Source organism: Prionailurus bengalensis, chromosome E4, assembly GCF_016509475.1.
Source record: "Prionailurus bengalensis isolate Pbe53 chromosome E4, Fcat_Pben_1.1_paternal_pri, whole genome shotgun sequence".
Classification (NCBI taxonomy): domain Eukaryota; kingdom Metazoa; phylum Chordata; class Mammalia; order Carnivora; family Felidae; genus Prionailurus; species Prionailurus bengalensis.
Window position 1 is genome coordinate 16875329 of NC_057360.1, and position 13246 is coordinate 16888574.

The window sequence follows — 13246 nt, forward strand, 5'->3', positions numbered from 1 at the left end:
GCCCCTGGCTGCCTGTGGCAGCTTAAATTTTAATTAATTAAAAGCAACTAAATTATTTTCAAAGTTGGACTCCCCACATTTCAGATGGTCCAGAGGCACGTTTCTAATGGCCACTGTATTGGACAGGGCAGAGTACTTCCATCATTACAGAGAGATCCACTGGACAGCATGCTTACGGAAGAAGAGGAGGATGGGTATTGGAGAAAACTAGCCGCTTCTGGCTGAGGGAAGAGTGCCCCTGATGGCCCTAAGCTGCAGCAGCTGAGATGGACACAGGACCGCAAGGGGGCTGGTGTTGCTGGAGCGCAGAGGGCGAGAGAGGAGGTGACGTGGGGCGGGTGGGAAGGAGGCAGGGCCACTCACACAGGACCCCACGTGCCTGAAGGAAGGTTACATTTGTTAGAAGAAGAGCAACACGATGTCATATTTGTTTAAAACAGTTTATTCAGGCCGCGGTGAAGAGAATAAACAGAGGACATGACAAGGGTAGCGTTAGGAGGGTTAATGAAGACTCTAGTGTAAAATCCGGGCAAGAGGTGATGATGGCCATTGGGAAAGAGGAGAGGGGGTATCTGAGCACATATTTTGGAGTTATAAATGGCAGTATTTGTTGATGGATGAGGTGTGGGGCGGGAAGAAAACGAATCAGGTAAGACCGGGGTTTCTGGCTTGAGCAACATGGAAGGTTGGGGCATCATTTTCGGAGAGGGGAGGCTCAGAGATAAATAGGCTCGGTGTGGGGGGGGGATGTTAAGACTTTCAGACATTTAAGCTGGAGAAACTTGTGCGATTCCTTGGCTAATTGATTTATTCATTGATCCTACAAATATTGGTCGAGCGTCCAACATAGGCTAGGTGCTGTGCTGGGTATATGGTTGCGGATGCAAGCCAGGGGCTCGTGTATCAGGGAGCCGAGAGCATTGGTTGGCATTCAGAGCCACGGACATGGATGGGTTCGCTTAGGGAGAGGTGTAGAGAGGAAGACGGGGGCCTTGGTGCCCCACATTTCCAGGTTGCCGACAAAGGAGATGGAGAAGGGGTCGGGCAGTTAGGAGAAAACCAGAGGAGGGTGTAGTCACGCCAGTCAAGAGCCGAGAGCATTTTAAGACAAAGGGAGTGGATCAGCTCTGCCAAACGCCTCTGGGGCTGGCGAGCGTCCATCGGATCTGGCAGTGCAGAGTCGGTGGTGACCTATACTGGCGGGGTCGGTGACGTGGTGTCAAAAAGTGCCAAACTTCACTGCTCGAGGAGTGGATGTGAGGGGCGGACTGATAGTGGAGGCATGGAGACTGCTCTCCCGAGAAGTCCGTGGGCTGAGGCGTGCAGAGGGGTGGGAGAGTGGGAGAGGCTGATGGTGCTGGAGAGAGGGCAGATGAAAAGGAGCAGAGTCCTTTAGAAGGCGGGAGGCTTCAAAGTTCAGAGCAGAGAGGGGTTTGTCTGCGTTTTAACACAGGGAAGTGGCAGGATCTTGGGCGAGCCTTTTCATTCCTTTGGACCTCCATTCTCTTCCCCTTTTGTAAGAGACAAGAAGGTGGGAAGATCTGACCTCTCAGCTCTGAGACTCTGTAAAACAAAACCACCACATAATGTGGAGATAACAAGAAGAGGTTGTTCGAACAGCAGTTTGGGTGGCTTGTCTTGTTGTTCGGGAGACTTTTGTTATTTTTGTGGAAGCTAGGGAGAAAATTTCCATATTAATGTCCAGTGGTTTGTTTCCCTGGAAAATGGAAACCAGGGGCCTTTCACTCCTGGTTAAATGGAATTGGATCATTATTAAAGATAACTTGAATGGAGAGCTCCTAGAGACAGGGTCGGGAGGTAGGATGGTCTCCCTTGGCTCTAAAATGCAGCCTTTCCTTTTTCAAAAGACATTGACAGCCCCCAAAACCTGGTGACCAACCGGGTGACAGAGAACACGGCCACCGTCTCCTGGGACCCGGTGCAGGCCGTCATTGACAGGTACATGGTGCGCTACACGTCTGCCGATGGAGACACCGGGGAGGTGCCGGTGGGGAAGGAGCAGAGCAGCGCCGTGCTGATGGGCCTGAGGCCGGGCGTGGAGTACACGGTCCAGGTGTGGGCCCAGAAGGGGGCCCGGGAGAGCAAGAAGGCGGATACCACGGCCCTGACAGGTACGGTACCATAAAGGCCTGGGACCGGGGACCCTGCACACCCATCAGAGCAGTCGTCTGTACCTAGGGGTGCAGAGGGGAGTAGGGAAGACCGTTGTTTCACCTGAGGACATGCCTCAGAGTGGTTCCTTCTTTACCTTACGCGGATACGAGGGCTCTGATTGAGAAGAGTGTAGAGGACAGGTGCCTGGGTGGCTCAGTGGGTTAAGTGTCCGACTCATGATTTAGGCTCAGGTCATGATCTTGTGGTTCAGGAGTTCAAGCCACGTTGGGCTCTGTGCTGGGAGTGCGGAGCCTGCTTGGGATTCTCTCCCTCTCTCTGTTCCTTCCTTCCACTGGTGTGCACTCTCTCTCTCTCTCTTTCAAAATAAATGAACTTCAAAAAAAAAAAAAAGAAGAGTGTAGAGGAGGCAGTGTGAAAGTGGAAGTATGTGGCTTTTCCGGGTGGTTGTGCGGGGCCTCCGTCAGCTTGTCCTCCACCCTGCCCAGCTCCCAGGCTCTCCACTTGGATGTTAGAACCTGGAGGGCCTCGGCTCCAGTTTGGAGAAGAGGGAGGCAACGTAGCGCTTCTGTGTCCACGTCCCGGGTTGGGGGCGGTGGTGGAGTGTCTTTCTCCCTCGCTGTCCCTTTCCAGTTAGTGATCAGAGGGGCCTGGGCTGTTGTGTTTTGCATGTGTGGTGGGGCCTCACAGGGACCGAGAGGCTCCCTGTGCCCACCCTGACGTCCTCGGGTCTCTTTGGACATCTGGGCAAGGGCTGGCCATCCCCTTTATGGCGGGGGACACCATGTGTGGCCACTGGAGTTAGAGGTGCCTTGAATTTCCTTATAAGTTACAATTAGCAGGATTTTTTAATTAAAAGAGTAAAGTACACTTACAGTAAAAAAAAAATTCAAACTATTCAAAGGAACACGTAGAAAGAAAAACTCTTGTATAGCCCAGACTCCTTAATAGTCAATGCTGTTCCCCAGAGGCAGCCAGTCCCTCCCTCCTTCCTTCTTTCCTTTACCCTCCCTGCCTCTCTCCTCTCTCTGTCGCCCTCGTTCCTTTCTCCCTCTGTTCCTTCATTATCTTCTCTTTGCTTCACTGTTCCCATAAAAAAAATTGTTTATTTTTGAGAGAGAGATAGACAAAGCATGAGTGGAAGAGGGGCAGAGAGAGAGACAGGGGGGAGAGAGAATCTGAAGCAGGCTCCAGGCTCTCAGTTGTCAGCACAGAGCCCGACACGGGGCTCGAACTCACGAGCCATGAGATCATGACCCGAGCTGAAGTTGGACACCTAACCCACTGAGCCGCCCAAGTGCCTCTCACTCTTCCCATTTTTAAAGACAATAAGGGGTGCCTTAGTGGCTCAGGGGGTTGAGTGTCCAACTCTTGATTTTGGCTCAGGTCATGATCCCAGGGTTGTGGGATCGAGAGCCCTGCTCCAGGCTCTGAGCTGACAGCACAGAGCTTGCTTTGGATTCTCTCTCTCCCTCTGCCCCTCCTGTGCTTGCATGCTCTCTCTCTCTCTTAAATAATAATTAAAAAAGACAACAATATTACCATCTTTGTACTTCACAGAAATGTGGAAGTCATTAAGATATCTCAAGTCCATAACCAGGGGATTGGTGGGCAGTCAAAGACGTAGCAGAGGCCAGCTTAAGATATTTAAATAGTTAAGGTTTTGCTTTGATGTTTGGAAGCAGGAAATTTAGTTCTGTAGTGTGATGGAAAGAATAAAATCCATGCCAGATGTTACACTTTAGAAAGTCAAACCGAGCTGATATTACAGAAACTCAAAATTTGTCAAAACATCCTAATTCAAAACAACAGCTGCCTGATTTCTATTAAAACATTGCAATTCCATTCTCGGCCGAAATGCTACTGAGGAGAAAATAGCCTGGAGACATCTTTTTTGGGAACTTCTAAATTAAAATCACCCTCTATGATGATTTTTCAAAATGGAAATTTTTCATTCAGTATCTTATTGGGTTTAAAAAAATGAGCCATCTGACCAATTAATATGGTTTTGACTAGAATTCTTGCTGAGTTTTGGTTTCCCGTCTCCAGAGTGTGTACTCCTCCCCCTCCTCTCCCTCCCCATCGCACGTTCAGAGCCACGAGGAAGGCTCTGCTTTTTCTCTGCCTCTTCTTCCCTCTCTCTCTTCCTCTCCTTTGCACAAGACCACCACCATCACGCCTTCCCCACGCTTTCTGTACAGGGTGTGCATCTAAGGCCATATGTTTAGTTAGGTAGGAAATAGAACTTTAAATCTCTACGCCAACTTAATGTTTGTCGCAAGCCCCCGTTCTGCTGGTGGGTTGGTATCTCTGATTTAGGGGGCATGCTCCTTCTTCAGGGCTGTGTGTAAAGTCTTGGGTGGTTTCCCAGTGCCAGCCGTGGGGTGGGAGCGGGCAGCTCTGTGGTCATCTTTCCAGGTGGGTGTTTGCCGGGACACGTGGTTTCTGTGCACAGGTTCCTCTCAGATCCGCACTCCGGGTCACTTCGGGAGCCCTGCCATCGCTGGGAATCTGCCTGCTGATCTGGATGATCTGGATTGTCCATACCTGCCACTCTTGGAGAATCTGTGGGGAACCTGGGAGCACAGATGCACTGTCTCGGCCCTACCCACTCCCCTCTTCCTTAGTCCCCTTGTCCTCAGTGGGTGTGGAATGTGCTTTTATTAAAAAAAGTTTTTTAAACATTTATTCATTTTTGAGAGACACGGCGTGAGCAGGGGAGGGGCGGAGAGAGAGGGAGATACAGAGTGCGAAGCAGGTTCCAGGCTCCCAGCTGTCAGCACAGAGCCCAACGCGGGGCTCAAACTCACGGATTGCAAGATCGTGACCTGAGCTGAAGTCAGATGCTCAACCAACTGCGCCACCCAGGTGCCCCTGGAGTGTGCTTTTAGAAACCAAGGTCATAAGGGGCTGGTGGCAAGGAAGAGCAGAGACCATGCCTGCTGCTGGGGAGGAACTGCCTGGGAACTGCCTGCTGCCATGGGAAGGATAAGTTGGTAGAAAATATGTTAACACATCAAAAATGATCTTGCCTCGGTTGCAGAAATACCGACTAATAATAATTACCTGACTTTCTGTATACAGACATCGACCCTCCCAAAAACCTTCGTCCATCTGCTGTTACACAGTCCGGGGGGGTGTTGACCTGGACGCCCCCCTCTGCTCAGATCGATGGCTACATTCTGACCTACCAACTCCCAGATGGCACCGTTAAGGTACTGGATACTTCTTGCTTTTTCTCTTGGTACCCATGCCCAGCCTCCAAATGAAGCAACTGACCCGGGCCCACCAGCTTGATTGCTGGTGTCATGGCCACCGGCTAAGAAATGAGTTGAGCCTTACTGATCATCTGCTGTGTTAGCGAAGCTGCTGCACACAGTTAGTTGTCTGCCGACATCGTACGTGTGGCCTTGTTTTAGAGGACTAACTTTTGTGCCTTCTCCTCGCTATCCATTGAGTATTTGCGGGCTGCACATCCGCCCCATGTTATTTTGTTCTGTTGTCTTTCTCAGGAAACGTTCGCTCCAAGGACAGTTTGTCTGTTGTATCTATCATTGTATCTAACATGCTTACAACCTGGCACACAAGACGTGCTCACTAAATATTTATTGAATGGGTTGATTAAACCTTCTTTCAGGAGTTATCCCTCCCACCTGGAATCTGAAGGCCAGCAAGTTTTTGTAGCTTGTTCCAATGGAAAATTCTTCCCCTTTCTTGTTGGCAAGAGAGAAGGGACAAAGAGGGAAAGGAAGGGCACTTTGATTTATTCATTATCTTAATGGTTGCTTATGACAGTGCTTCAAGAAAAGTTAGCCCTATGTCTGTAGAGGAAATAAGATAGGTTCAGAAGGACGTTTCCTGAAAGGCCAACAGTGGCCCTGCTGCACAGTTATCAGCAGTCACTTTTATCGCCCTTATTAGCTCCTCAGCCCAGCACCGCTGGCCTTGGTGGCTGTAGTTGGTGTTCCAGCATGTACCTGGAGGCAGAGGGTCCCAGGAGACCTGGTGGGTGCTCCTCCAGGGAGGTCCGTGGTGCCAGTTCTGTGCTAGCACTCCAGCAGGGCTGAATCTCCATGGCGCCGCCCCCCAGGGAAGCTGCTGGGATCCACCCGTATTCTGGGCGCCACTAAGCCCTGAAAGAAACCAAACACTGTGCTCTCAGAGAGCTCCTGTCATTAGCACCGGGGAAAGCCGTTGACAGCTAGGGTGCTGGGGGTGACACACTGAGTGACTGTCTACTGTCTCCTTTGTTTGGTAGGAGGTACAGCTTGGAAGAGGAAACGAGAGACTTGAGTTGCAAGGCCTTGAGCAGGGCATCGCCTACCCAGTCTCCTTGGTTGCCTTTAAGGGTGATCGCCGGAGCAGGAGTGTATCTACCACCCTTTCCACAGGTAATGTTCTCTGAACGAGAATGTGGTAGAGGACAAGCATTGGACAGCCAAGAAAGCTGTTCAAGGAGGAGCGAGTGGACAGAGTGAAGGATTTCTCTGGAAACGGGGCAATAGGGTTATGGGTTCAAACAAAATTGATCTCATGGTAGAAAGACTGAAGAGGGAAGCACAACAGAATGTTATTTTGAGGGCATCAGGGTAGGAAGTGATGTAAACTTGACCTTATTTCTACTACATTTGAAGGGTTTGATGAGAGCAGGGTGAATGAGAAAAATAAGATATTTGCGAAGGGTCGGAAGAAGCAAAGTAGTAGGAGGTTATGAAATAATTTCTGAACAAAATAAATTATCTGGAAAAAAGGGACTAGCCCCCCTACTTCTTCCTTGCCCTTCGCCTAATGATGCTATCTTTCTGCTTGACTCCCAGTTGGTGCCCGTTTTCCACATCCTTCCGACTGCAGTCAAGTTCAGCAGAACAGCAATGTCGCCAGCGGTCTATATACCATCTACCTGCATGGTGATGCCAGCCGGCCCCTGCAGGTGTACTGTGATATGGACACGGACGGAGGTGGCTGGATTGTGAGTCTTTATCCACGGGAGGGAGGGGCTGGGTGGCTTGTTTTTGTTCTCTGATTCCCCCAGCCCCTGGCTGTAAGGATAGAGCCTGAAGGGGGCGCCTGGGTGGCTCAGTCACTGAAGCCTCCAACTGTTTTTTTGTAATTTTTCCTAAATGTTTATTTATTTTTGAGAGAGAGAGAGAGAGAGAGAGAGAGAGAGAGAGATCGAGCTGGGGAGGGGCAGAGAGAGAGGGAGAGACAATTCGAAGCAGGTTCCAGGCTCTGAACTGTCAGCACAGGACCTGATGTGGGGCTCAAACTCAGGAACTGTGAGATCATGACCTGAATGGAAGTTGGAGGCTTAATTGACTGAGCCACTCAGGTGCCTCTAGCCTCCGACTCTTGACTTCGGCTCAAGTCATGATCTCACGGTTGGTAAGTTCGAGGCTCACATCAGGCTCCACGCTGACAGTGTGGGCCGTGCTTGAGATTCTCTCTCTCTCTCTCTCTCTCTCTCTCTCTCTCTGTCTCTGTCTGTCTGTCTCTCTGTCTCTCTCCCTCTTTCTCCCTCTCCTTGGCCCTCCCCTCTCACTTTCTCTCTCAAAATACATTAATTAATTAAAAAAAAAAAAAAGAATAGAGCCTGAAGTACTTCATGGCCAGGATAGAGCAGGCTTAGTTAAACTAAGGTTAACGATTGTGGGCGCTCGTGGGTTTATCAGCATCTAATAATGCCCTCTATGTTTGTATAATTCTACATTTTATTCTCTTCAAAGCACTCTCATAAACGAGACTCTCACACAAAATCTTTCAAGTAAGTGACAGCGGTTATTATTTCTAGTTTATAGATAGGTAAATTGAGGCCACAAGGAGAAGTATCTTGGCCCTTCATAAGAATTAATGACAAAAGTTGGGGCCAGATTTCAGGACTCCAGCCTTCCAGATCATTGGCCTTCCCTGTGGGTCCTCTAAGGCCATCCGCCATGGAAACGCATGACCTCCCTGGGCCTTGGCCCTCTGGATTGAAGCCTTTCGTCCAGGCTCTGCATCCTGCTGTGCAGGTCAGAAGCGAGGCCTTGGGGTTTGCTTTGAAGGCTAAAGCCTGAAAGAGGGCAACTTGGCAACGTGCTGATGGTCCTTCTGTGTGGAGGTTTATTCCCTCCGGCCGTTGTCTGCTCCCACCACATGGCACCTACTTTGATTACATCAGCCTGATCCAATTATATGATGAGCTGTCTCTGAGGGTTTTGATCTGATCCTTCCTTCTCCCCCCACCCCCTTCTCCCGGTGCCTGAACAGCTAGAGGCTCTCACCACTCCAGACCAGCATGCGGCCTTAACCTGCTGTGCATCCGGAGCTCACTCTGGGAAGGAGAAAGCATGATCTCCTAGTGCTCAGACTATATTCATTTACACGTTCGCTCAGGGGCCTGAAAGACCAAAGACACTTGAGCAGCCACGGGTAAAATGATACCATCCGCTAAGCAGCAGTGAAGAAAACTTATTATCTGCACAGCTGCATCTGATGGCTGAAAGGCAGGAACTGGATTGGATGGGAGAAATTCCTGATTGATTTGTAAAAATAACCGAACACCTTGTAGCACGGGAGGGTTTTCTACCTGAGCAGAGCCATTGAGCTGTCCCTGCTGCTTTGCATCAGCACGGTTGTAAGCGTCAGGTCTCTTCAGGCTTGAAGCCAGTATCCTGCGTCTGTGTCCGTAACTGATCATCGGCAGAATGTTTGTGTTGTCTAGTGTGTCCTTTTTGAAAGCCAGCCTCCCATCGGGAAGGAGACGTTTGTCTAGGGCAACCTCTAGAAAGATACCTGCCGGTGTGTCCACCTGGGAATCCCCAAGATTTTTTCCAAAATTACTTATTGTGTGCCTATTGTGTGTCAAGCACTGTTTTATATACTCAAGAACCAGTAGTGAATCGCTGCTCTCAAGGAGCTTGCCTTCTGGGGCCTGCTCACGCCAAGGACCCTTACCAGGAAACTGAGGTCAATTCCAGAAGTAATAAAATCCCTCTATGTTCTAACCAATACCGGTCCTTCACCCCCTCCCAAGTCTTGTGTTCTGACCCAGACTCCTGAAGATAATACATGAACTGAGATTCTGTAGGGCCCTCCTCAAAGCGATCACAGTCCAGAAAACATGTGGAGTCCTGAGCACTTCTGCACCAAATCTTTTACTGGCGTTGTCCCTGATTTGGGGTTCAAGGATCTTTTGTTACTGAGAGATGACCTCAGTATGTGGCTCTTTTAAATTGAGCTCCTAAAATCCTTTTAAGGAAATTTTCCTCCATGGGGCAGCAGGAACTCCTTATGTTTAAGAGGCCTGAAGAACTCTACCCCGTGGTAGCTGATACCACAGGAGGCAGGCCAGGATGAAGACAATCCAGGAGCACTTAGGTGCCTCAGGTATTTCTGTCTTTGTTCTCCATCTTGCAAGTCTTAAGGACTACATGAGAAGCTATTTCCACAGGCAATTAAATGAGATTTTCATTTTTTTCTCCCAATTGAGTCAGGACGTTGAGTAAGTTCTAGAGTGCAGTGACAGTTCTGTTTTGAGACGTATTGCCTGCCTCGAGACTTCTTTGCTGAGTGGCTCTTGTTATCCCAGACAGTCCATCATCAGGTGTTTTCACCTCATAGAAGGGGAATGGACTAGATTCTCTGGGAGTCCAGTCACACTGCCTGATCAAGATGTGCAAATGCTCATGGCGGTCAGTTCATTTGGAATCTGACACAATAAAATGCAAACTAACATTTATTGAGATATAATAATAACTTGTATCAGTATGTGCCAGTCTCTGGCCTTCACACTTTCATGATTTATCATGATTAATGATCTTGCTACAGCCTCAGTTTAAGAGAAGGACAAATGGGCTATTAACATCTTGATCTAATAGTTTAGAAAAGTGAGGCTTGTCAAGGTTCACTAAGTTGCCGAAGGGCACAGGTAGTAAGGGCAGAGCTGGGTCTAAATGGCGATGGAGAGAGCATCAGAACCGTTTTTTTGGAGTTTCCTCACTAAGCTGAAACATTATTAAATATATATGTATATATATTTACATTAGTAACATTATTTACATTATTAACATTATTAAACATATATGTATATACATATATATATCAGTGGGAAAAACCCCTGTCATGTTTAGGTACTGTATTCATTGGAGAATGTCTTTGTAATGCATCTCTCCTAGGAAGACAGAATCAAATTTGAGCCTGATCTTGTACCATAACTAATTATGTTAGTGGGAATGTAATTTGACCCGGTGTACAAGGAACCAAACATTGGTAACACTTCTGTCCTGGGATTCCACTGTCCATGGTATAGGAAGTGTCCCCGGGAAGGTATTGGAACAGGCACCATGCTAGGAAATGACCAGTTAGCTCCCCAGAATCTTAAGAAATGATTTTTGGAAAATAGACTCAGTAAAAGCTGGTATTTTCAAACGTTCTTATAAAAGATGAGATCAATGTTTTATCCTTGCATCAGCCATTACATAATAAGCTGATTATTATTTAATCTGGCTAATTGCTTTTCTGAACTTTCACATCTGTAAAATGGCATCATATACACTCGCCCTGTATCCAGCCCTTAACAAAATGCTCAGTAAATGGTAGTTACACAAGTGGGTCAGTAAGTAAAGAAATGAAGGAAGCCAAGAGAGGAGTGACAGTCTCTAAAATAAGGACAAAAGGGGACAGGAACAACAGTGTTAATGCAGTATGTAATTATGGGCCCGATCGTTCCCTAAGTCCTGCTCAGCACCTGGGTATTGTAGAATGTTTTTACACTTGCCATTTCATTGAGTTCTCCTAGCACCTGTGAGATAAACACTTCCTTCCCGCTTCTAACCCTGTTTGTCACCAAGCTGACGGACCGGGGCTCAGTGATAGAGATGACTGACTCACCAGCCCCCGGCCAGGCAGTAGCCATGGTCTGCCTCAGAGCCCAGGGCTCTCCCGCCATTTGATGCCCTAGTTCAGGGCTTCCTGGGCCAGCAGAGGTGGGTTGGTGCTTCAGAAGGAGTTAAACGTGAGCTCCCATGAGGAGATTTCAGCACTGTTGCTGGACCCCTGTTCTGTTCTCCCTCCCTCCCAGAAAAAATGTAAAGAACACAGAAATATTAGGAGGTGTACCTTACCAAATTCAAAATAATTGTGTTTCACGTCAAGGCACCCGCTATGAAGCATGGTGGAAAGGAGGGAGATGGGGTTTTGTGTTGGGGCTTCTGTATTCGAATGACTACAGAGGAAAGTAGGTGGAGACAAAGATGCCATTCCAGCCTTTCAGAATTCCAGAAATTCCAGAATTTCTGAGGTTAGCTAGGATGGCGGTTAGCATGGCTGTCTTTCAAGGTCACGAGGAATGACATCAATTAGTATCGCTTCTTGTAGGATATACAGGTGTGTTTAGCTTGTAGCTCCTTTTCAGGTTTACCTCATATAAACGAGTCCAGTTTACTCTGACAGGAACTGCCTTCCTTCCCCCAAGAGAGGAGTTTTTGGAAAGAAGGCAGCACATATTTTCATGAAATAGTACCCAAGTCTGTCTCCATTTTCTCACTTCCCACTCAGTCTTCAGCCCACTCCATTCTGGCTTCTGCCCTTGTCTGTCTCCAGGGCAGCCTTTTCTAGAGTCACTCACGACTTCTGTCTCACTAAATTCTATGGACGTGTTCCTTAGGCCACGTGTCCCTTGACTGCTTACCTGCCGTTGACACTATCGGCCACACTTTTCTCTCTGTGGTCTTTGTGGTTCCATGCTTTCCTAATTGTCCTTCATGAACGTTCTCCTTAATGAACACATCCTTCTGCACCTGGCTGCTGCGTATTGGTGGTCCCCGAGTCTTGATTCTAGGCCCTTTTCTCTTTTTAGGTACTCTTTCTTCCCAGGTGATCTCATCCTCTCCAGTGGCTCCACTTTACAATCTGTGTCCCCGTGGCTTTCTGTATTCATTAGGATAGAGCAGGCCTTGCTGCAGTAAACACCACCACCAGATTCCAATGATTTGAGACATAAAAAGTTTCTTCCCATGTGTGCAATCTTCTGGGGGTTTGGCAGTCACTTCTAAGTGGTGACTCAGGGATTCAGGCTGATTCCAGCTCATGGCTCTGCTCTGTGGTCATGTGGCGTTCACCAAGGCCCCGTGACGCATGGCAATGGAAGAGGGAGCATGGAGAGCCCTCCTGGCCTCCTGCACTCCCACTTACGGCCCTTTGGCTAGAATGAGTCACATGGCTCCAGCTTAACTGCAAGGGAGCCTGGAGAAGGAAGATTCCCTGTGTTTCTGGGGAGAGGAAAGTGAAATGGGTCTTGGTGGGCACTTAGCATCATCTGAGACACATGCTTACCTTTGTAAGTCTGGCCTAGATCTCTCTTCAGAACCCTAGTCCTTCACTCATCTGCCACTATGGCCTCCCCATTTGCCAGGGCACCTTGGGGGTGACCCTCACTTACCTTGTCCCAAGTGAGCTCGTGATGCACCCGCAGAACCTGTCTTCTCTCAGAGCCCCCATCTCTGCCAATAGCTGAGTGAACAGCCACCCAGTGTCGCAAGCCCAAACCACAAGAATCACTCCTGACTTCTCTTTCAGTTCCACTTTCAATCTGTCACCACATCCGTCAGTGTGACCTTCTCTCTGCTTCTGTCTGACCTCGGGGCAGCCCCAGTCCAAGCTGCTGCCCTCCTTCACTCAGTGACATCTGTCCAAGTGCGTCAGAGTGAAAGGTCCATCTCCCTTTGCAGGTCTTCCAAAGGCGCAACACTGGACAGCTGGATTTCTTCAAGCGCTGGCGGACCTACGTGGAAGGCTTTGGGGACCCCATGAAGGAGTTCTGGCTTGGTATGAACTCTGAGATTCCGGAAGGGCTGTGCTGTGGAAGGGACATCTCCCTTCAGAAGCTGCTTGGGTGGCTTGTGAAGGCTCCCCACGTTCAGGAAGATGTCCCAGTGACAGGGACAGGATACCCTGAGGAACCTACCCACCAAGGTGTTGGTGGGGACATGTTGCTAGGAAGGTTCTCATGTGCTGGGATTGTGAGAGGGTGTGGCTGTCACAGGTGGTCTTTATGCTGTATCTGAGCTCCACAGGATCTGCCTGGAGCCTGCACATCTTAGAAACCATAGTAGAAAAATAGTTGACCGATTGGGAT

The 13246-nt window shown here is 48.8% G+C and overlaps 1 protein-coding gene across 2 annotated transcripts in view; it reads left to right on the plus strand.

Moving 5' to 3' along the window:
• The window catches only part of TNN (tenascin N), a 64359-nt gene that overhangs the window by 32101 nt on the left and 19012 nt on the right, over positions 1–13246 (plus strand). For both annotated transcript variants that reach the window (XM_043567717.1, XM_043567716.1), the window contains exons 12-16: positions 1869–2132; positions 5218–5348; positions 6392–6524; positions 6951–7102; positions 12840–12936. In XM_043567717.1, coding sequence (XP_043423652.1) covers positions 1869–2132; positions 5218–5348; positions 6392–6524; positions 6951–7102; positions 12840–12936 — 777 coding nt within the window. The remainder of the gene's footprint in view (positions 1–1868; positions 2133–5217; positions 5349–6391; positions 6525–6950; positions 7103–12839; positions 12937–13246) is intronic.